General features: G+C 43.5%; 1 protein-coding gene across 1 annotated transcript; it reads right to left on the minus strand.

Annotated features, from left to right (window-relative positions):
* Positions 1 to 16,176: 16,176 nt before the first annotated feature.
* On the minus strand, positions 16,177 to 21,312 carry LOC145937819 (uncharacterized). The gene has a single exon (XM_083041190.1). The coding sequence runs from the start codon at positions 21,310 to 21,312 to the stop codon at positions 16,177 to 16,179; it is 5,136 nt and encodes a 1,711-aa protein (XP_082897316.1).
* Between the last annotated feature and the right edge of the window lie 3,888 nt (positions 21,313 to 25,200).

The raw sequence follows: 25,200 nt of genomic DNA on the forward strand, positions 1-25,200 counted from the left end.
CATGCAACGTGATGTAAGTCATAATTTTATTAATATAAATTTAAATCTTGAAATGTTTTCATGTGTAAAGATGGACTCTGATGATGCTACAGAAGAAAATATTGATCCTAATATTCCACGAGAGGACGATTTTTCAATGAAAGTTCAGGATATGTCATCAAATAAAGATGTATCTCCAAATACAAGTGCAAGATCGATAAATATAGAGACACCAGGTACATCAAAAGATTACTGTATTTATGAAGCAAATACATCTGATGAAAAATCATCATCATCTTCAATGTGCAATTCTCCACCAGAATTACGTCAAAAGAGTCTAGTTACTTCTCATGTGACAGCTGCTCCTACAACGAGTTCATCTTGTAGATCAAGTAACATATATGACTTTGTACTTTTTAATTTTTTCTAAAGCATCAAATAATATTACGTTTTGATTTTCTTACAGGTAGTGTATTAGATGTGTCTGAAGCGACCTTTGATATGAAAGCTTTTGAAAAAAAGATGTATTCGTTAAATCAAGAAATTAGTAGCAAATTAGATATGATTATTATGAATTTATGCAGATTAAATCGCTTTCTTCTATCACATGAGAAAAGAATAATAAGGCCAGCAGATCTTCCAGCACTCCCATTGACAACAGAGGAAGAATTAGAAAAATTTGAAAAATATTTATCGAAAGATGATAATGCTAGTGCAACTGTAAATAAATATTTATCCCTTTTATTATATATATATATATATATATATATATATATATATATTTGTTTTTAATATTTATTTAATATTTAATTTTCTTCGCTCAAATTTTGATTTTTTTCAGATTTGTTACATGAGTCAAATTATTGGTCCTAAAGACAATATTAAGGAAGCTACATATAAAGTAAGGAAACTTATTTCAAACACATTGACAGCAGACTTTACTTTAAAAGGTGGTAAACATTTATCCAAAAAATGTTTCGAAAAGCTGATGCTGTATGAAGTTGTTCAAGGTAAGTAAACTTATATTTATTTCCAACACTAAGAATCATTTCAAATAAGAGCAATAATATAAATATAAATTAATCAATAAAAATTAAATAAAAATTTAATATAATAAAATAATTTAAAAAATTTAATAAAATATAAAAATTATTGCATTTTTAGGTGCCATTTTAGACAAAAGGCCAGAAACAGAAATCTCAGAGATTGATGCAGCTACTTAACTGTGGCTAAAGCAAGCTCCTTGGCATCGCCAAGATAACGGCAGTATGGGGAAAAGAATAATAAACAAATAAGATTATTTTTGTTTCTTTTGTTTTGAAATTTGACGATTTTTCTATTGTCATTTGACGATTTTTATAGCATATTTATCGCTGAACTATGCTCTACTCTTTATTTAAAACAACAAAATGTCTGCGACAAAAATATCTATTTTTTATGTGTAACGTTAAATCAATTTCAGTTTTATTTTTTTTCTAATTTTATGCGATTGCGAAAAAGTATTCATACTTTCGATCGTTTTGAAAAACACACATATGGAATTTTATTTTGTCGCTATATTAATATAGTATAAGAGACTTATTTTATACATTTTTTTTATTTACAAGCATCGGAATTTGTGTGTGCAATATTACTTTCGTTGTCAAATTTATAAGTTTTCAGTACTTATAATATTATATACGTGTAAAATTTAGTAAAACACGCAGCTGCTCTGCAATTATTTGTGATTTTTTTGTTAAACGGTATACTAAACGCTTTATTCTTATAATATGTTAAAATTTGAAATAGTTTAAAAATATAACGCATTGTTAATAAGTATATATTTTATAATGCAATGTAGTTTAAATTATATTCAACTTTGTATAATAATAAATGAAAGAAAAATAAGATTTGCACTTTTTGTTTTTTAGTATTTTTACCTTAAAAATAATAAACAATAAAGTATACTATTTTGTATATATATATACAATCGAATTTCGACTATGCTTCGACGTTGAAACGACGTTGAAATAATAATTGAAAATTGGTTGATATTTGGTACGACATCGACGTCGAATCGATCAAAATTTCGACTATACTTCGACATCAGATTTTCAACGTTGATTCGACATCGAGTCAACTATACATTTCTGACTGGGACGCATTCGAACGAGTGTTTAAAGAGCGAACTTGATCTCTTTTCTTTACCGCCTACACAGACTAGTATCGAGAGCTCGCAATGGATTCATTACAAACCCGTGACCTCTCTCTCGGACGTTTCACCGATAGAATTCGTCGTCCCTGGTCACGGAGAAGAATATCTAGATCTCACGCATACCCTGCTGAATCTTCGCGTGTGCGTGAAATCGGGCGACGATTCAACGGCTCGAGCTCCAGGAACAACCGGCGCAGCCGCAGAGACCGTCGTAGGACCCGTAAATCATTTACTTCATTCCATCTTCAATCAGATCGACGTGTATTTCAATCAAAAGCTCATGTCGCCTCCAAACAACGCTTACGCGTACCGCGCGTACATCGAGGCATTGTTAAATTATTCCTCTTCCGCAAAAACTTTCCATCTAACCTCGTGTCTATGGGACGCGGACACACCGGGTCGCATGGACGAATCGCTGGAATCGAAAGGCAATACCGCTCTCGTGAGACGCGCCCATTACATTCGCAACGGGCGAGCGATAGATCTTATAGGATATCTGCATTGCGACGTTTTCAATCAAGACAAATTCTTAATTAACGGCGTGGAAGTAAGATTAAGACTCGTCCGCTCGAAAGATTCATTTTGTCTCATGGAAAGCAACAGCATGTCGAAAATACATATTCTCGATGCCAGTTTGCTAATGAGAAGAGCGAAACTAAGTGCCGGAGTGTTACTCGCACATGCTAGAATGCTGAGTAAAGTTACGGCTAAATATCCGCTTACGAGAGTCGAGATTAAAACATTTACGATTCACAGTGGTGTTGTGGGGGAATCATTAGATAACGTAATACTCGGACAACTGCCGAAACGAATAATAGTCGGTTTCGTTAATAACAAAGCATTTAATGGAGATAGAAAATTAAATCCGTTTAATTTTAAAAATTACAGCATAAATTTCTTCTCTCTGTACGTAGACGGTACACAAATTCCTAGTAGACCGTTACAGCCGATTTTCTCGCCGGAAGAACCGCTTTACGTCGATGCTTATCAAACCCTCTTTTCGGGAACGGGCATCCATTTCTTAAACGAGGGAAATTCTATAAGTAGAGATGATTATTCCAAGGGATACACTCTTTTTGCTTTTGATCTCACACCAGATTTGTCCGCTAATTGCGCCGGTCGTTGGAATCTCGTGAGACACGGTAGTTTACGATTAGAGGTACGTTTCGAAAAGGCGCTCACCGAGACAATTAATTGTATTGTTTACGCAGAATTTGATAATGAAATCGACTCGTCTCGTCAAGTCATTGTCGATTTTTCCGGTTAAATTTTTTATCACGGTATGCCTCTCGTTGCAACATATTCGATTAAAAATATTTACGTATTTTTCTTATCCCCACCCTCCTCCACTTTCATTCACCGATGCGTTTCACTAGAAAAAACTTGTATCGAAAAGAAATATCAGTTTCCTTCGAGACGCTCTCGTCGACGGTTCGTGAAAAGCTTAAACCTCGCCAACAAAAACGTATAAGTTTTTTCTTCGCAATATGGATATAGTCATCGACATACAAGGCTTCCGCGATGAGAGCGAGAAGTTTCTTCTCAAGGAAGTCGCGGTTGTTGCGATTAACGCGTCGATCGTCGACCACTGGATTATGATGCCGCCGCATCCGTTCACTGAATTACCCGAAAAAGTAAGACGACAAAACTGCTGGCTCACACGAAATTATCATGGGATCGAATGGTTCGACGGCGAGACTAATCCAAAATATTTTACATTGCATTTACGTGAAATTATAAGACACACGCGTCACATTTACGTTAGAGGCAGTGAAAAAGCTCACTACTTGCGAAATCTACTTTCCAGAGAGATATATAATTTGGAAGGTATCTCTCCAGCATTCAAAAATCTAATGTTAGAGGAAGAGTGCGGACAATATTGCGCTCATCACGGAATTCGAAAAATCTTTCATTGCGCGTTACATAACGCTTACAAATTGAAACGTTGGCTACTCGATCAAAATAATAGCGGCAGCAGCGATACTCTCAGCGTAAGTCAACCCGATACTTGTAGTTCCCCCGAAAATTATCAATTGAGTGACAGCGACGACGACGTCAGCTACGAAAGCGTGAAAACCAGCTGCGACAAGGATTATTCTGCTAGCAACGTAAATGGCAATCCCATTCTAATTCATAATATTAAAGCTCAAACGGATAATGTATTAGAGATAAAAAAATTGTCGAGAGCCGAGCAGGCAATTGAAAAAGAAGAAGAAAAAGAAGAAAGACTTGCGAAGCTCAAATCGACGAGCGAAAACGTTACAGCGGGAGAAATAAAAACCGAAGTTATTCAAATAATACCAGGATCCACGCGTTCGTCTTTGTACCAAAAAAATGAACTCATGCGAAATTCTACGAGCATTGCGCCATATCGATGTCAGGCATGTGGGTGTCTATCCCGCAGACAGAGTTCCGAGGGTGTGGACGAGGTCGACGGCTATCGTCGCGAATACAGACGATCATAATTGACCTGGAGAACATTGGGTAGCCTTTTTCCTCGATGAACACGGAACAGGCACCTACTTCGACAGCTATGGAATACCACCCCTGGAGCCCGGATTTTTCCTTCGTCTTCGGCGAAACTCCATCATCCACCAACGGAACACTCGACAACTACAAGGATTTTTTCACAAACTTGCGGACAATGTAGCTATGTATTTCTATATTATATGTCTGTCGGTTACGATCTTAATCAGTTTCTTACTCTTTTTACCGAAAATTGCGAACACAACGACCGATTAGTCGTACATTTATTTCGCAAAATTTTTCTTCGTTGAAGTAAGAAACTTTTTAACGTAGTTGCTAGCTGATATCATATGTAATTCAGTAATTTCAATAAAATACTTTTATGTATCGTTTTAAACATTATGTATTTGTAATATCAATTTATATGAAGAAAATTAGTAATAATAAATGTGTGTGAAACTTTTTTACTTGTATTTTTTGTTATTTTTCTCACATTCTCTAACCTAATAGCAAAACAGAAACTCGATCTTTTAAAAAACTTTAAAGCGTAATTTACGACCTCGATAACATCAGCTGTCTCAATATTGCGTCTCAGACTCCCATGCCTGATCATATCTGTTTTATTATTATGCACCAAATGTCCATGCTGCACTTCCTAACTATATTGTTCACTAGAATGCTAATACATGTGTTTTTTATTAGAACTCTTTTTGTTACCTGAGGTGTCGATAGTACCCGTTGAGCAATCGGTTAGGCATAATTACGGACGCTGGCCGATTGTATTTTTTGTATATCTTTTTGTTTCCTTTGTTACCAACGATATCTGGCAATGCGACGCTGAGTAAGCGCTCGGCCGAAATAAATGCTTGTGATTAATTTTTTTCAGCGCTATACATGGACGCCGGTGCCCATTCGCTCTACCGTAAGAGATAGCCGGGGATGTCATACTCCCTACAATGATTTCGGTATATCACGACGACTTCAGCATTTTATCGTTATTTTGTCGGATAATTTTGTCACCCCTCTGTCATGTCATTAGTCGCCAACTTAAATATAATATTGCGTAATCTCTTCCTTTTCAATTATTTCTTACCGTAATTATTATCGATGATTTCCTACGACGCACCGGGACGTATGCAAATACATTTTATTACCCTTTTTTATCTCACCGGCGTGACCAATCGGCATTCCCCCCACCATCCCCCTCTCTAAAGTCCGCGGCTGAGTGGTGGAGAGGGGTTAGTTTGACGGGCCATGTCTGACAGCGTCAGTGACCGAGTGGTGGGGGGACGGCGCCAGTGGCCGAGTGGTGGGGGTTTGTTATGACGGGCCATGTCTGACAGCGTCAGTGACCGAGTGGTGGGGGGACGGCGCCAGTGGCCGAGTGGTGGGGGTTTGTTATGACGGGCCATGCATGCCCATATACTACTAATAGAAAAGAAAAAATAAAAAACTTACCATTTTCAACGGTCCTCGGAAGAAAACGTCGATGATGCAAGAGAAGAAATTCTATGTGTCCTCCCACATCTTCTTCGCTCTCGCCAAAACATCGTCGCGCTTCTATCACTTCCCCGGCAATGTACAAAAGTTCACGAATACTGACAAAATGTCCTAGGCGAAATAAAACCGCGAGCACTACGTTAGGACACTCACCCGCGAATTTTCCAAAAATATGATAATTCGTTTCATCGAAGTTCGATATCGCCGACAAAAATTTTCCCATATTTTTTCCGCACAAACTCTGCGAAACCAAATTACAGCTCTCCATGACATTTCTAAGATTCGCCATAATTAAATTTTTTTACACTCACGCACACGTTGGAAAACACAAGTAATGCGTTAGCGTAAACTCGAAATTTTTTACTAACGCTTAAACTCGTATTTATACCCGTTTTATGAAAACGCCTCTTTCTAGGAAGGAGAATTGGAAAAAATTTTTCAATCTCCTATTGGACAAGATTATTTTATAAAATTTAATATTCCCTGAAAGACTTTCGGGGAAAATCATAAATATCAAGAGCAGATAGTTTTATGTATCGCCCTTTTTTATGTATCGCCTTTTATTTATACTGGATAATAGTAGTCAGATGGAGCAAAATCGGAACAATATGGAGGATGAGGAAGAACGTCCCATTCGATGTCTAATAACTTCCTTACGGATAGACATTGCAGCGTGAAGTCTGGCATTATCATGGTAGAAAACAATTCTGAAGGCGTTGATGGTTTCGTTCGGTTGAAGAAGCTTACAATATACAACGCCCTTAAAATCCCACCAGATACTCAGAAGAACTTTTTCGAATGAAACCCCGGCTTGGGTTTATAAATTGAGTGAAGTTAGCTGATAAGTACAAAATCGTCTAGAGCGCCCTCGCTTTTACTGATTACATAGAAATGCGGAACGTACGAAATTTGAAACAAACTTTCCGAAGAACAATATATAAAATTGCTAGTAAAGTATTCGTACTAGCATACGCGAAACGTTGAAAAATCGCGTAATTTATCTCCGCTAATTCATCTGACAGTCCGGATAAATATTGCTCGGCGTTAAACATTGGTATCAAATTTGATGCTAAATTTTTGCCACTGTAGCTTTAATCCCCGACATTTTTTCACTTAGAACACAAATTAGCTTTGATTTTGCGAAAATTGAAACATGTCACAACGATTGTTAATATTTTTCTTACATTCCGTCGTATCTCATTTCTTTTTAAACCACGTTTAAAAAAACTTTTTGTTAGCTGCCCTATTAAAAATGTTTTCCTTGAAGTTTTATCATAGATTATATTGTTCAATATTATCTACTTTTATCCTTTAAGATTTATTACTGTACAATATTATTTTCAAAATCGTTGGAAACGCTCAATTTCTCAAATTTCACAATTTCCCTTGTTACGTCCAGAGTGACGGAAGGAAGAGTCAAAGGGAGGACGTAATTACTTACCTCAAACAATATCAGGTAAAGCGTGTTTGATCCGAGCGAACGTACCAAAGCACAAAGTAGGTACGTTCGGAAGGGTCGCTCTTACTTTGTTTAAAATGGCAGTTCGCTCGGTGATTTCTTTTTAATAAAATTTATTTTTATTATTCGAGATGATGCCTAGTGCGATCTCGGGATGGAGGAAGTGAAAGTGGGTACATTAAAAAATTAGATTCATATAAAAAATGTTAATTTATTCTAAAACCCAAAATCAAAATAACTAAATACATAAGAATCGGAAAATACATAAGAATCGGAAAATATATTTATCGTTTCTATAAAACTTCTCTGCGCTCGCGGTGTTGGTTTAGGTGTGCGTGTGCGTGTGCGTGTGCGTGTGCGTGCGTGCATGCGTGTGTGTATAAGTACGGAGGTCTTCAACCGGGACCAAGAGGAGAAGTTTATTGTTAAGTGATTTTAAAGTCCCGATTGGTTATTATAATAAAACTCTAATAAATAAAAAATAGCTAATTAAGTGTATGTGTGTCGAGGTTATAGGAGTTCTTGAATATAGACGGTGGAGGGGTGATAGGACCTTAAGAGGAGGTGTGCTGAAACGATCAAAGGATATTTACGTCCGGGAATATATCACCGAACGATATTATTTCGGCTAGTAGTTTCTAGAAATTGTAATCGTAAGGCCTCATGATTTATGGGCCCTGATCCGATGGTAAAAGCTCCCTCTTATCCCCGGGAATTGATTTATTAACTAAGTTCTAAACTGCTCGTACGTGAGTTTGATGGGCGATTCCGATTCCTCAGAATTTTCGTCGCCGAGATCTATTGTTTCGAATTCTTCCGGTAGCTCTTGGTTTTCGGAGGGTGTGGGAGAAGAGTAAGGTGAGTCTCCGAGGATGATGGTCGAGGGCGCTGGAGACGGGGATCGGGGCGTTCGGGAGAAGCAGGAGGAGGAGGAGAAAGAATCCATTGAGAATCAGCATTTCCAGTGGTCGCAGGGGGGAGAGAAGAAAAGGTCCGCTAAGGTTCAGCGGATTCGGGAGGAAGCGGGGAAAGAGTTTGCGGAGGTTCAGAGGATTCTGAGGAGGCAGGAGGAGTGGGGGACGAAGTCTGCGGAGTTTCTGTTCGTTCAGGGGAGGAAATAGGGGAAACCGTAGGATGATAATAATAGGATGTGTTAGTGTGGGTCTGTATGTTGCTTTAATTAAGAGAAGTAGTGAAAGTTTCGCCCGCAGCCAGACTACAAGCCAGCGCCTTCTATAACCGCCTATTACGCCGATTTCGCGCCGATTTAGGAGTGGCCCGCGAGGGAGGGAGGAAGAGAGCGAGAGCGAGAGCGAGAGCGAGAGCGAGAGAGAGAGCGAGAGAGAGCGAGAGAGAGAGAGAGAGGGGGGAGAGGGAGAGAGAGAGGGAGAGAGAGAGGGAGAGAGAGAGAGGGAGAGAGAGAGAGGGAGAGGGAGAGAGAGAGGGGGAGAGAGAGAGAGAGAGGGGGAGAGAGAGAGAGAGAGAGAGAGAGAGAGAGAGAGAGAGAGAGAGAGAGAGAGAGAGAGAGAGAGAGAGAGAGAGAGAGAGAGAGAGAGAGAGAGAGAGAGAGAGAGAGAGAGAGAGAGAGAGAGAGAGAATGAATGAATGAATGAATAAATGAATGAATAAATTTATTTAGCTTTCTCAGCTATTTTAGAAATACATATAACATAACATATGGTTAATACAATATACAATATATATCTATGATTTGAATTCCTCTGACATTATAAAATTTCGTAATATTCGCTTAAATACAGCAATATTTGTACATTTTTTTAATTCAATAGGTAGAGCATTATACATTTTTATACCTTCGTAGAATAGACTTTTTTGTGTACTACTTATTTTACGAAATTTAATTGCAATATTTTCTGCCTGCCTTGTTTGTCTGTATGTCGTCTTTCCTACTACTTCTATCTTATTTCTCATCTGTTTAGGTAAAATCCCTCACTATTTTAAATATAAAAATACATACATTAAAGTAGAGTCTTTGTTTTATATTCATAAACTGTAGCGCATGTAACATAATTTCAATTTTTGTGCGTCGTTCACATTGTAATATCACTCTCATTGCCCTATTCTGCGCCACTTGTAGTCTATGTAATTGTGTTTCATTCATACCGACTAGCAGCGTTGCACAGTACTCAAAATGAGGTGCTATAATTGCTTTATATACAAGACATCTCGTGTATACAGATAAGGTACCACCTATTCTATTCAAGAAACTGATTTTTTTCCCTACCTTCTTGAGTATATAATCGCAATGATCCTCTAATCTGAGGTGGCAGTCCACAATAACACCAAGGTATTTAATTTTTTCTACATATTCAATAGTAGATCCATCACAACATCTTAAAGTAATATCTGCACATAATCTTTTTCTTACGCTTCTAATAATCATACATTTTGTTTTATTCACATTTAATTTTAATGAATTCACACTCATCCATTCTTCTACTATATTTATCATCCTATTCAATTTATTTACTATTTCTTCACTATTCTCTCCTGTTACATATATTATTGTGTCATCCGCAAACATTTTTATATTACATTTTTCCCGGAAAATTTCAACAATATCATTTATATATATAATAAATAGCAGGGGTCCCAATACCGATCCCTGAGAGACCCCATATTTAGTAGCAACTAGTTTGGACGCTTGTTTATTGAACTTTACATGTTGTTTTCTGTTAGACAAATATGATTTTATCCATTCTAACGCTTTTCCTCTTATACCATAACTATATAGCTTTTTTAGCAGTCTTCCCCTATCCACTGTCTCGAATGCTCGCCTAAGATCTAAGAAAATTACTTCTACCATTTTATCTTTACTAATTAACAATTTCCAGTCATCAATAATAATTTGCAAAGCCGTTTCACATGAATGAGATTTTCTAAAGCCGAATTGATGTTCTGTTATAACCTGCTTATTTTCGAGAAACATTTCTAATTGTTCTTTTTATTACTAGCTCTAATATTTTTTCGTATGTCGGTAGGATGTTAATCGGCCTATACTCACTAGCTGTTTTTGGGTTTGCTACCTTTGGTATCGGAATAATTGTAGAGATCTTCCATTTATCAGGGCACTGCCCTTTATCAATTTAATCATTTATTAATTCGACTAATTCTTCTTTGATAACAGGGAGTGCAATTTTTAGGATATCACTAGATATCCCATCATCAGTGCCTTTCTTATTAGGTAGATTCATTATTGTTTTTTCTAGTTTCCTTATATCTACATTCTTAAACTTTTCCATGTTTCCTCTTTATCCATAACATAAATATCTTCAATATTAGTACTATTTACTTCTATAGAATTAACAACATTATCAATACTTTGTACATAAAACAAATTAAACTTATCTGCCAAATTGCATTTATCTATATCTATATTCACAACTCTTTCAAAATCTATATCTTTTATTTCTTTATCATCTAATCTCTCACCCTTAATTACCTCCTTTAGTGTTTGCCACATTTTTCTACTATCTTTCTTGTTATTATCTATCATATGTTCATAATATTCTTTCTTTTTATATCTAATACATATACTTTCTTGTTATTATCTATCATATGTTCATAATATTCTTTCTTTTTATATCTAATAATAAGTTTAACCACCGCATTTCTCTCATATTTAAACTGCTTCCAATCCTGTTCTTTACCCGTATATACAGCTCTCCTATATAGTTCATCCCTTCTATCTGTAGCTTTTTTTATATCATTATTATACCCACAATTTACCTTCCCATATCTTTTGAATTCTGAAAATTTTTTTGGGGGCAATTTTATCCAACGCATTCACCATGTTATCAACAAATCTTTCTGCTCTAATATTTACATCCATTTCTCTATTGTGCAATATATTATTTTCAATTATTCTGTTAAATTCATTTATATTAAATTTACTGAAGTCCCTATTGATGAATTTTCTATATTTGTTCCCCGACTTATTTATCTTAAGATCAATTTTTAACCATGAATGGTCAGTTATTTTTGGTTCATCTTTGACTTGAACAAGTACATCTCTATTTGCAAAAACTAAATCAATAAGTGTTTGACTGTCTTTAGTGATACGTGTTGGACTATTTACATATTGTTTCATACCCAGATTTGTCATTGTACTCTGTAGTTTTTTTGCGTAGAATGAATTGTTTAATAGGTCTATGTTGAAGTCTCCCAGCACTATACATTCGCCCTTAAGTACTAGCGTTTCAATTATATCTTCTATATATCTTATAAAATCACCATCATTCGCGCTTGGTGAGTGATATATTATTACTATAATGCCCTTATATATTCCTTTAACTTTATCGCTATACACCAACAATTAGAGACTAACTTATTTACTACCCAGCAAACACAGAGATGTAATATATATATATATCAGAGTAATAACATTATATATCACAAGTAACATAGTTACATAATAAATAAAATACATGTATGTTACATGTACTGCTAAATGTCAGCAACAGAAGTACTTCTCTGCTATATCAGAGATATATATCACTGTACTTTAAATATTATATTTATGTTACATAATCATGCCATTATACCACATAACAAATATATTTCAGATACGAAACATTAGATAACATATACATTTCAAATACATAACAATGTATAAATGTATAACATACATTTTGCTCATATGTAAAGCGCACAATATAGAAAATATTAGGAATAAATATTAAATTTTTGAAATGTATATATATTACCTAATGTATATATTCACATTGTGTGTTTATTAGGAATTAATAAGTAACATTTGGAGGATTAATCTAATTAAGTTATTTTTTATTTTTTTATGTCAAATGTATAACGGAAATTATACATAAATACTTAGATTTATTAAAATTTTATATTAATGTTATAGTAATTTTATTAATACATATTAATTTTTTTATAGATTTTTAACATACATATATACTTGAGAAAAAAAGAATAAAATGAAATTTTAAATATAAATGATAATTATATTATACAATGTCATGTTGAATATCAAAATACACAATATAAAATACAATCTGGAGTGTCACGAAACTTAACTTAGATCACACACATATATATATTATATATATATATATATATATATATATATATATATATATAGGTATGTACACGCACCGGCAGGAATGGTGTCCGGCGTTAGATGTGTGCGAATACGTGTATGACAGCCGAAAGTCATACACGTATTCGCACACATCTAACGCCGGACACCATTTCTGCCGGTGCATGTATATATTCATATATATAAAAGTGTGTGTGTGTGTGCGTGTGTGATGTATGTGTTAGAAGTCTATATAAAAGTATAATTTGTTAGAAAGAAAAACACAGCAGTTAGAAATTTTTATAAAACTTGTGATGTAATTGTGCATATAATTGTGCAATATTTCTTTTGAATGTTTATGTAGAAATTCTTTCAGTATTTTCCTTTATCTTCTATTTTGATCTAACAATAATGTAAAATTACAAAAATCATATAAATTGTGCAAATCATATATTGTGAAAATTGTATAATATTAGTAATTTCAGAAAAGTAAATAATTATATTTAGCGTTATAAAATACACGCATACAGATTTGCCAACGTAAACGAAAAGTTATTTTCAATTTCTTTTGCATAAATGTAATATAAATATTGTCATTGAAAATTTAGTTTACTTTATTATGCGCACAAATTTTTATAATTCTCAAAAATTAGGGTGTAAATTGTATATATATGTATATTCGCATTTCACTATACAGGGTTTGTCAAAAGTGTGGAAATCCCTAAATAATTTTTGTAAAAATGAAAATATCAAAAAACGGTAAAACACGTACTTTGATTTATCGAAAAAGCTACCCTATGACATGGATACCGATCATCCCCTACCCCCTGGTACGCGGGGGTAAGAGAGGGGTTGAAAATTTTAAATTGGATTAAGGGTCGAGTGGGGGCTCGTTTGAAAGGTCTTTTCATAACAAACACACCCTTAAAATTTTAAGTCGCTACGACCCCTTCATTCAAAATGGCGGCCGTTCAAATTTCGAAATTTCATGCACTTAGTGTTATCCAGGATCAACTGCGTGGAAGTGGCATGAATTTGATCCCTTGTGTGTGTGTGTGTGTGTGTGTGTGTGCGCGCGCGTGTGGCTAAACAAGTGTGAATGTGTACATAGTGGTGATAGGTTGCAGAACAGACGATTGAAAACTCTTATCTCTCTTTAATGATTCAAAACCTTTTACTCCGTGTTTTAAAATAAATTTTACTCAGTGTGTTAAAGTAAATGCTGAAAGTGGCTGCCATTTACTTCCTGACAATATGCCAATCTTTGATAGAATGCAGAAATGGCTCTACGATTCGTCTCAAAAAAGTATCAAATCTATTTCATCCCTTATTCGCTGTATCAATTCTTGGATGCTTTCAGGTTTTGTTTTGTAAACCTTACTCTTCAGGTATCCCCATAGATAATAATCAAGAGGAGTTAGATCTGGTGACCGAGGTGGCCAATCCTCTTATCCCTCATTTCTGTTCCTTCTTCCTATCCATCGTAATGGAAAAGTCTCATTTAAAATTTGACGTGGCCGTAAACCAAAATGAGCAGGAGCTCCATCATGCTGAAACCATATTTCTTCAAAATTATTTGGAAAAATATTTCGTATGGCTGGAATTATTTGATCTACAAGTAATCTCTCATATCTTTGAGCGTTCAGATTTTCTTCAAAAAAAAACGGCCCTATTAAGAAGCCATCTATTATTCCACACCATACATTAATTTTTTGTGGATATTGTGTGTGAGTTTCCCGCACCCAATTCGGATTCTCATCTGACCAGAAACGAAAATTTTGATTATTAACTTCTCCCGTTAACGTGAAAGTTGCCTCGTCTATAAAAACAATTTGATAAGGGATGGGCCGGACATCTATTAGTGCCATCATACTTTCACAAAAACTTATACGACGCTCCAGATCTCCGTCTTGCAATTCTTGAACATATTGTAATTTGTATGGATAGAACTTGTTTTTCTTTAAAATTCTCCAAACGGACTTGGGAGCAATATCGTGAATTTGAGCGGCTCTGTTAATAGTAGAATTGGGATCTTCAATAAATGTCTGCATAACATCAAGTTGTTTTTCTTCGTTAGTGGCAGACGATGGTCTCCCTGATTTAGGGCGATTTTTTACGCTACTAGTTTCTCTAAAACGTTCTATTGTTTTTAAGACAGTGGACTTATTAATTCGACGATTCGGATACGTCTCATTAAATAATCGAGCGACAACAGCGTACGATCGCTCGTTGTCACCCCATCCACGCATCATGAGGATAGTGATTCTTTCACGTTCCGACAATTCGCCAGCCATTTTTAAAACGTTTAATTTTTAATCTGCCTAAAATCTGTGAAAACAACTGATTTTGAGTAGCCGTGAGAACAACTGATTTTGAGTAGCCGCGAGAATAACTGATTTTATGTAGCCGTGAGAACAATGTGAAAAACTTACCTCTATCTTGCCTTACATGGTAGGATCCTCCTCATTTATTTAAAATCAGTTGTCTTGGACTCCGCAACCGTGAGCCCAAGACTTCCGATATGCTGCACTACTCCTGCCACTTGCAAGTTGACCCGCGCCAACGCACCAAATATACTATACGACGCTGACATAATAAGGGTGTCATCCGCGTAACGATATGACACCTCTCATCGAGATTTAGTCTGTGCTGTATTGGCGCGCGAGATTCGCGTAGATAGAGCGGTACACGAGCGAGATTGGAAAAGTCGGAGGCAGAGAAACTTCAATAATCAAAGTGTCCGTATTGCAGTGTATTTTTCGTGTCCAGTATGACAAACAAGTGTTCTAAACAATACAAGTCGGCGGGTTCGGCAATTGCAAGTGCAACGTGCGCGTGAGCAGCTTATAGTTCGGCGACGGCGCGAAAAGAAAACTAATCGACAGCGATCTGCGAGCGCGAACGGTCTCGAGACGAGTGGGCAAACAGGAATGCGGAGTCAACGCAGGCGGCTGTATCCCTTCGACCTTCGAGAAGGTTCTCCAGTTAAGAGACCAATGATTTTTGGTCTTGTAACAATACATTAACGGATCGTCTCGAAAGTCGGGGGACAAAGCTGTTTATTGTTTTCCGCGCCTGTTTGCCCAGGCGAGCGAGTGTTTGAACGAGCGCGGTGACGTGAACGCGCACAGCTGATCGAAGCGCGCTGAAACGAGAGCGCGGGAGCGCGAGTGAGAGCGCGACCGGCGCGCGGAAGCGCGAGAGAGAGAACGACAAACGCGCGAAATCGCGGGAGAGAGTGACAGGCGCGCGGGACGGGCCGCGCGACACTCTCATTTATCACGCCGACTAATTCTCGCGAATGAATTCGCGACATCCCGCTCGCCTCGTCGACAGGTGGTCGACGATTGATCCCGCGACTCCCGCTCTCAAGGGCATGGCCATCGTGGCGACAATCAACGGAGGTAAGAGCACACTATTTAACAGCCGTTTTACCGAGTTTCATACAGGAATCGCACAAATACACATAATTTACAGGTCGGATTTACACGAGACACGAGTGGAGCTTGAACGCGCGATCTATTCGGGCGTCCCCGGTTCCGCAGCGTCCGCTGTCGGCAGGGGTACTAATTTAACCACCGGACGGGACCGTTCACCGGCGGAGGTCCGGACGTCCACCACACGCACATGGCCATCGTCTCCAGGGTGGAGGCGCACTATCCGCGCGAGGGGCCAGCGGCACGGCGGCGTGGTCTCGCTTTTGATCAGGCACAGCTGGCCCTCGCGCGGATTCCCGCTTATCGACCACCACTTGGGCCGTGGGGAGAGGGTCTGGAGATACTCGCGGGACCACCTATGCCAAAAGTGGTCCCGCATCTGCTGGAGGAGCCGCCAGCGGCTGAGTCGGTTCTCAGGCACGTCGATGAGTGTCGGCTCCGGAACCGCGTTGAGAGGCGCCCCGATCAGGAAGTGACCGGGGGTCAGGGCGTCGAGGTTCTCTGGATCGTCCGTCAGGGCCTGGAGCGGGCGAGAGTTGAGACAGGCCTCGGTCTCAGCGAGGAAAGTGGCCATTTCCTCGAAGGTCAACCGGGTCTCGCCTATGACTCGTCTCAGGTGGTGCTTAAGCGCTCTCACCGCCGCTTCCCACAAGCCCCCGAAGTGAGGCGCCGCCGGGGGGTTAAAGCGCCACTGGACTCCGTCATCGGCTAAGCACCCGACGATTCGGTGGCGCTCACGGCTCGCCTGGTCGAATAGGTCCTTGAGTTGCGTGTCAGCCCCCACGAAATTCGTACCCCGGTCGGAGTAAACAACCTGGCACAGACCTCGTCGGGAGACGAAGCGTCGGAAGGCGGCGAGGAAGGCGTCGGCCGAGTAGTCGCTTACAACCTCCAAGTGAACGGCGCGGGAGCTGAAACAGACAAAGACGCAGAGAAAAGCCTTGTAGGCTTTATGTCCGCGGCCCTTCGTCGTTCGGAGCCAGATTGGTCCCGCGAAGTCCATTCCTGTGTGCTGGAACGGCCGGCTAGGCGTGATCCTCGCTCTCGGCAGGTTTCCCATCAGCGGCTGAGGGGAGGCCGCCCGCCATCGAACACACTGCAGGCACCGATGAATGTATCGCCGCACCAGTTGGCGGCCTCGCGGGAGCCAGAAGCGCTGTCGCAGGTGGGTCAGCGTAGCCTGGGTTCCTCCGTGAAGCGTGCGACGGTGGCTGTCGTCGATGGTAAGTCGAGTCAAATGCGACTCCGGCGGCAAGATGATCGGGTGCCGCTGGTCGTCATTCAATAACGAATGCTTTAACCGCCCTCCCACTCTCAGGATCCCCTGGTTGCCTAGTATCGGCGTGAGCTTGCGGAGGGGGCTGCGTTTTGAAACCGACCGTCCGGAGGAGACGTCCTCCAGCTCCACGGCGTAGGCCAGTGACTGGACCACTAACAGCCACCTCTCCAAGGCCTCGTTCAGTTCCCCCGAGCTCAGGTCCGGCGGCGAAGGCGGACGTCGCAGAGATCTCTTTCGCCAGCGCAATATCCAGGCGGTGACGCGCAGCAGCCGGCGCAGCGACGAAAAGCGGGCGAGCTCCTCAGGCTCCCGAGCGCTTGCGGCGGCCAGACACCGGGTGGGGCGCTGCTCCGGTAGGTCCGGGAGATCGCAGCCGTCTGGAGGCGGAGGCCAAGCGGAAGGGTCCTGGGTCAGGAACTTGGGCCCCGTCCACCATAGCGGATGCTCCAGCAGATCGCTCGGGGACACGCCCCGGGACGCACAGTCCGCCGGATTATCGCGCCCAGGTACGTGTCTCCATCTAGACTCTTCACTGGACCGTTGTATTTCCGCCACACGATTAGCCACGAAGGTAGTCCATTTCGCAGGGTGACCTCTAACCCAGGCGAGCACGACCGTCGAGTCCGTCCACAGGAAGGTGGGGGATCCAGCCAGGTCGAGCGTAGTTCGGACGTGCTCGACCAGTTTCGCCAGTAAGGCCGCTGCGCAGAGCTCCAGTCTGGGTAGAGACACCCTCTTCAGCGGCGCGACCTTCGTCTTAGCCTGCACCAGCGAGAGGTAAGGCTCTCCGTCGCTGATCGTCCGAAGGTACACCACGGCGGCGTAAGCCCTCTCCGAGGCATCAGCGAAGCCATGGATCTCGACGCCACAAGGAGCTGCGTCGCAACGATACCAGCGCGGTATTCGTACCTTCTCCAAAACAGGGAGCTCCTCCTCGAACCTCGCCCAGGCTGCGGCATGTCCCGATGGCAGAGGAGCGTCCCAATCTAGCTGCTCCAACCAGGTGGTTTGGATCAGCAGTTTTGCCCGTACGACGATGGGGGCCAACCAGCCGAGGGGATCGAACAGACGAGCGGTTTGAGAGAGTACAATCCGCTTCGTAGGAGGGACTCCCGCCGATCTTCCGACGACGAGAGAGAAGTCGTCGCGCATGGGCGTCCATTTCAAACCCAGCACGGAGCAGGCGTCGGTCGGCAACGTGGCGTCCACAGCAGGTCGAAGCTGGTGCTCGAGCGGGACGCTTGCAAGGATTGCCCCGTGGTTAGCGGCCCACTTCCGCAAAGGGAACCCGCCCGCCATGCAGAGGGCGGATATCTGTGTCTGCAGGAGGCGAACAGATTCCAAGTCCTCGGCGCCGGTAAGGATGTCGTCCATATAAACATCCCGCTGGAGGGCGGCGGAACTTCGGGGAAATCGCCGAGTCTCGTCGCAGGCGAGCTGGCGTAGCACTCGAATCGCCAAGTACGGAGCGCACGCCAGCCCGTACGTGACGGTATTGAGCTGAAAGGTCTTTACGTCGTTGTCCTCTGCCCACAGGATGCGCTGCATGTCCCGATCCGCCGGATGAACTAGGATCTGGCGGAACATCTTCTCCACGTCGGCGGTGAAGACGTAGCGATGGCAGCGCCAGCGCAGGAGCACGTCGGCGAGAGGTGGCAGAAGATTAGGCCCTGTGTGCAAGAAATCGTTTAGAGCGAGTCCCTCGGAGGTGCGAGAAGAGCCGTTGAACACGACTCTGAGCTTGGCGTTGATACCGGACCCTCGGAGCACCCCGTGATGCGGCAGGTAGCAGCAGCGCTCAGCAGGCGCAGCGTCGACGGGCGACATATGACCTAGGGCGTGGTAGTCGCTCATGAAGGTCCGATACAGGTCTCGAAGCGCCGGGTCACGCTCTAGCCGACGCCCCATAGTGGCGAGCATCCGGAAGGCAGCGCGGCGCGTGGCAGTCAGGTCCGGTGGCTCTCGTCGAAGCGGCAGGCGTACTGCGTATCGACCGTCGGAGAGACGCTGGTGCGTTCGAGAGAAGTACTCCTCGCACTCTCTCTCCTCGATGGTAAGCGGCATGGGGCCGCGGGGCATTTCTTCCCACTCCCAGAAGCGGCGCACGAGGGCAGGCAGTTCATCCGTCGTAGTGCACTGAAGCGAGGTCACGGATGACACGGCGTGACTGTTGATTCCGGCGGGCCCCAGGATGATCCAGCCGAGGCGCGTCTGCTGCGCGATCGGCTCCATGGGTCCTCCCCGCCGTAGATCGGGGAGGACGATGTCAGCGTACGCGTCCGCGCCGAGGAGGAGCTCCACCGGGTCCCGACGGAAGTACTCGGGGTCGGCCAGCTCAAGTCCTCGCACGTGGGGCCACGAACACGCGCTCCCGCCCGCCGTGCCGCTGTACATTGACAGGCGCGGCAACACGAGAGCGGAGATACTGCACGAGAATTGCCTCGTACGCGAGGACAACGCGACGACGAGGCGGCCCCGGGAGAATCCCGTCTGAATTCCGCCGACGCCAAAAATAGCGACAGACGTCGGGGTTCGAGGTAAGCGGAGTCTCTGGGCGAGTGACTCGGCGACCAGGCAGGTTTCGGACCCCGGGTCGACCAGCGCGCGAACTACGTGGCACTTTCCGGCACGATCAGTCACACGAACGCGGGCCGTCGCAAGCAAGACCGACGAAAACTCTGCTGGCGGGCGCTCAGTCACATGCACCGTCGGCGACGGAGAGCAGTCCACAGCGAGCGCCGAAGAGGCTGCGAAGGCCTCGTGCAGTGACGTATGATGACGTCCGGAGCACTTGTTGCAGTTCTTGGAAGATGGGCAGGCGCTGACCATATGACGACCTAGGCAGTTCCAGCAGCGTTGGTGAGTCGTTACCGCTTCGCGTCGCTCGGGAGCAGATTTCTTCCTGTATTGCTCGCAGAAAGCTAAGAAGTGTTCCTTCTTACAGATTGGGCAGCTGCGGCTAGAATCGACGGCGCGGCCCTTCACGTGATTGCTGCGGGCAGAGCGCCCGGACTTTTCTGACGACTTTCCGGACGGTTCGCTGGCGGTTGATAGGATCGCCTCCTGGGTCATCAGTTGCTCCTGGAGGAACTCACGGAGCTCGTCGTACGTCGAGGGCTCGGGGCTCTTTCCCAGCGAATTTTCCCACTCCCGGCGGGTCCTAGTGTCGAGGAGCTCGACCACCAGGTGGACGAAAAGGTCCGAGCAGCTGGAGATCGGACGGCCAATCCCCTCCAGAGAGCCGACGACAGACACCACGCCGTGGAAGATGCGTCGAAGGTCAGTTACCGAATCGGACGTCATCTTGGGGAGAGCGGTGAATGCAACCAGATATGACCTCACCAGCAGACGCTTATTTTCATAATGGTCGCTGAGGGTGGTCCACGCGCGCTCAAAATTGTCCTCCGTCGTTGGCTGGTTTTTGATGAGTTGTTCGGCGTCCCCCTTGACGCTAGTCTTCAAATAATGAATTTTCTCCACTTTTGACAGGGAGGATTCATTGCTCACGAGAGAGCTGAAGAGGTCTCGGAAAGCCGGCCAGTCCTCAAATTTGCCCGAAAACTGCGGCAGCTGAATCCGGGGGAGAGCATTACGCGACGTCGACGGCGTGGGCCCCGCTCGCTCCTTCTTAGACCCCTCCGCAGCCAGGAGGAGAGCCTGCTCCGCGTCCAGCAGACGGGCACGCTGCCGGAGGTAGTCTACCTCTACAGCACTCGCGACATCGTCTGTGAGGTAGGCGCTCTCAACGAGAGTGTCCCCGAAGTCCGTTATTAGCTTCTCGTGATTGGTCTCAAATTTCCTCCACCTAACGTCCATCACTGACACGGCGGATCGGACGAGGCCCATGGTGACCTTGGTGGACTCCAAGCTCTCTAGCACCTCAGTTGAGCGCGCAATGCGCGATTGAAGGTCTCGCTGAACCGCCACTAACTTTTCCATCTTCGTTCCTGACGGTGGACCGCACGTCACTTCGGCACCACAACACTCCGCACAAACGGCGAGCTCGAGAACAGTGACGAGGAAGCCGAAGAAAGGATCACGTTGATCCGGCTCGAAGGACCAGAAATGTGCTGTATTGGCGCGCGAGATTCGCGTAGATAGAGCGGTACACGAGCGAGATTGGAAAAGGTCGGAGGCAGAGAAACTTCAATAATCAAAGTGTCCGTATTGCAGTGTATTTTTCGTGTCCAGTATGACAAACAAGTGTTCTAAACAATACAAGTCGGCGGGTTCGGCAATTGCAAGTGCAACGTGCGCGTGAGCAGCTTATAGTTCGGCGACGGCGCGAAAAGAAAACTAATCGACAGCGATCTGCGAGCGCGAACGGTCTCGAGACGAGTGGGCAAACAGGAATGCGGAGTCAACGCAGGCGGCTGTATCCCTTCGACCTTCGAGAAGGTTCTCCAGTTAAGAGACCAATGATTTTTGGTCTTGTAACAATACATTAACGGATCGTCTCGAAAGTCGGGGGACAAAGCTGTTTATTGTTTTCCGCGCCTGTTTGCCCAGGCGAGCGAGTGTTTGAACGAGCGCGGTGACGTGAACGCGCACAGCTGATCGAAGCGCGCTGAAACGAGAGCGCGGGAGCGCGAGTGAGAGCGCGACCGGCGCGCGGGAGCGCGAGAGAGAGAACGACAAACGCGCGAAATCGCGGGAGAGAGTGACAGGCGCGCGGGACGGGCCGCGCGACACTCTCATTTATCACGCCGACTAATTCTCGCGAATGAATTCGCGACATAGTCTAAGGACGGAATCGAAGGCAATGTTCCACAGGAGTGATCCTAAGACTGACCCCTGTGGAACGCCCGCCGTCACAGGTCTCTCTATCATATTACCTTCGATGTCTTTGTAGATCACAGATCTGCAGGTCACAGATCACAGATAATCAGCGACAATCCTTCGAAGATACGCAGGAATTCGTTTCTCTTCCATAGCAGTATTTATGACGCTCCACGGGACCGAGTTGAACGCATTCGCAATGTCCAGACTCACCGCGAACGCAAACTCATCGCAATCCAGAACGGGTTGAGTATATTCCCGCACCCTCGTAAGCGCGTCAGCCGTGGATCTATTGCTTCTGAACCCGAATTGATTCTCAGACAATTCGTGTTCCGGATTGTCGATAAACCATCGATTAATTCTTTCGGCAATGATCCTTTCGAACGTTTTATCGACTTCGTCGAGCAGACAGATCGGACGCGCCCTGATCTCCTCCGGGGTCTTGGCAATTCCTTTAGGTATTAACACTAATACCGCTTTTTTCCACTCCTTGGGGAATACTCCTTCCCTCAAACAGAGGGTTAGAATCCTCCCCAAGTGCTCCAAAACAAAAATGGAACTTTCTTCCATACAGTAGCCTTGATATTATCAGACCCCGGTGCCTTATTTTTAGCAGTGTGTCTAATCACGTTTTCTACAACGTCATTCATGGTTACCTCCGATCCATCTGCCCACTCCTCGATCGGTATGTTCGGATCTCTTCCGACAACCCGACCGCGGGGGAACAACGAGTTAAGCAATCTATCCAAGTTGCTCCTATCTATAGTCTCCGACATTGTGGGACCGGACTTACGAATTTTGTTCAGCACGATCTTGTACGGAAGACCCCATGGGTCTTTATTTATGGTGGAGATCAACTCTCTCCAAGATCTATTTTTCGCTCTTTTAATTGAATTGCGCAAATCTCTCCTGACAGATCTGTAACCCACTCTATATACGTTTATCTCAGCTGGGCTGCCCCTTCCTCTTTTGGCTCTAGTCCATAGCCTTCTAGCACGAACAGCCGCGCTCCTGAGCGCAGCTATCTCCTCCGACCACCAATACACGGATCTTCTATTATTACGTGTTGAAACCTTTGGAGTTGAAAGCGTTGGTCATTAGCTCTTTTAGCCATTTTGCATACAGAACTGGACTACCGAAAGTTTCTTCCGGTATGGTTACGTTCGAGAAGAACTCTAAAGTATTAGTAAACAATTCGGTATCCATTTTCTTAAAATTCCAACGTAATTTATATTTACTTGTTTTTCTTGAACTAATACTCGAATCAGAAAGGATGATTTATATATTGGTGGTCGGAGAGTCTCTACGTCCTCCAATACCGACCAACTTAAGATGTTATTAACCATCGATGCGGAGGACCAGGTCAGGTCAACAACCGAGCTGCCCTGAGGCCTGACGCAAGTGCAAAGACCCCTTACATTCAAAAGTCTCAAATCATAAGCCGCCGACCAATTCTCAAATAATACTCCGCGACCGTTCGTGCCGTTAGAGCCCCATAACAGTGACCACGCGTTAAAATCTCCGCAGAGCAATACGGGACCTCGCAGAATATTCGCGTAATTATTTATGTTATAGCCCGAACTATAACCAGTAGTTATTAGAAATTAGAATTTACTGAATATCTTTATAGAATACTGTAAAACATTTTTGCTTATAAAAGAGCGCTCTCGACAAACGCTCGTCGCGTGAAAACGCTAACGCAGCGAGACACGCGCGAAGCACCGGAAATCGCGAGCTGCAAGCGAAGGCCAGGGACTTCGACCTGCTTCGCTTGCAATTAGACCAAAAACGCGTGAGTATTGTTAACCAATCAGGGACTTGTTTCCAAGGGCCTCGCCCGAAAGAAATCCAAGAAACAAAGAGGATATAGGACGGAGAGCCCGCCCGCGAAGGCAGTCTCGAATACAATTCCTAAACATCAAGACGTGGTCGCTAATAAGAAAACAGAACATCAGAACGAGACTCACTAACAAAGACCTGAATTATTGAGAGGAATACGAATATACGCTCATCGAATGTTACGCGAATATATATTTAAAGAAAGGACGAGAAATAAAGCGAAACCATATTCAATCCGAAATAAAAGTATATTTAATCAAAAGAAGAGAGAATAATCTTCCTATCTTCCTACGACGTCCCGGTCGACCCGAGGATCCTCATCCTTAATTCGGCGCAACCCCAGTGCCTTGTTCGAGGCACACAACAAAATTGGTGGCAGCGGTGGGATTGCGCCGACGGACCGCCAGGACCAGCAGGAACCTGAAGACCTGAAAACAATACAAAAGTATTAGAAAAATCAGGCACGTCGAAATAATCGACGGACAACACAGAAAGCAGCATACTAAAAAATAAGACCCGCAATACACACATACACAACGTGTGGAAGCAGGCACGTCAGTTAGAAAAACAGTTGACGGAAATAAGCAGAAGTCACAGTGCAGTGAAAGTGAAGGACGGACAACGCAAGCAATACGAAGAGCGATAAGCAAGCAGCTGAGAACCGAGTAGGATCGCCAACGTCCCAAGGACAACGCCGACCTGCGACAATCTCACGGACAACGCATCATCACCGAGCGACGACCTGCCGTATCAATCACGAGCACCGAGCCGCCAGCCGTTATCAGCCCACGAGCGATCGAGTTGCAGCAGCAGCAGCCAAGCCGTACCGAGCGATAAAGAGCGTAACGATGCGAACCGTAATACTGTAAGTCCGATCCTTATAATATTTCTGCGTGAATGTCGGAAGGGAACAAGACATCCCCGAAACCGATAGCGAACAAATCTTGGCTACATAGCGACTCAGCCAAACGAACGATTCAAGCGTTACCCTTAACTGCAGAAAGACTCGAGCGAGTTCGTAGAAAATTAGAAAACGAATATTCAAGCGAAAGCGAAAACGAATTACCCGCGAACGTCATTGTTAAGCGCGAGTTCCCCTTCGATAGTTTTGACGAAAGTATACTAAAGACGCGAACAGACGGTAATAACGAAAATATAAAAGAAATTAAAATACGCGCAAGCAAAACCCCTAGCAACGCGTCACAGAAA

Source organism: Prenolepis imparis, unplaced genomic scaffold (genome assembly GCF_030444845.1).
Source record: "Prenolepis imparis isolate NDT839.2.m4 unplaced genomic scaffold, iyPreImpa1.0 SCAF_6, whole genome shotgun sequence".
In the NCBI taxonomy this organism is placed as follows: domain Eukaryota; kingdom Metazoa; phylum Arthropoda; class Insecta; order Hymenoptera; family Formicidae; genus Prenolepis; species Prenolepis imparis.

Coding starts and splice junctions, on each gene's coding strand:
- LOC145937819 (XM_083041190.1), bottom strand. CDS start 21,312: ATGGAAAAGTTAGTGGCGGTTCAGCGAGACCTTCAATCGCGCATTGCG.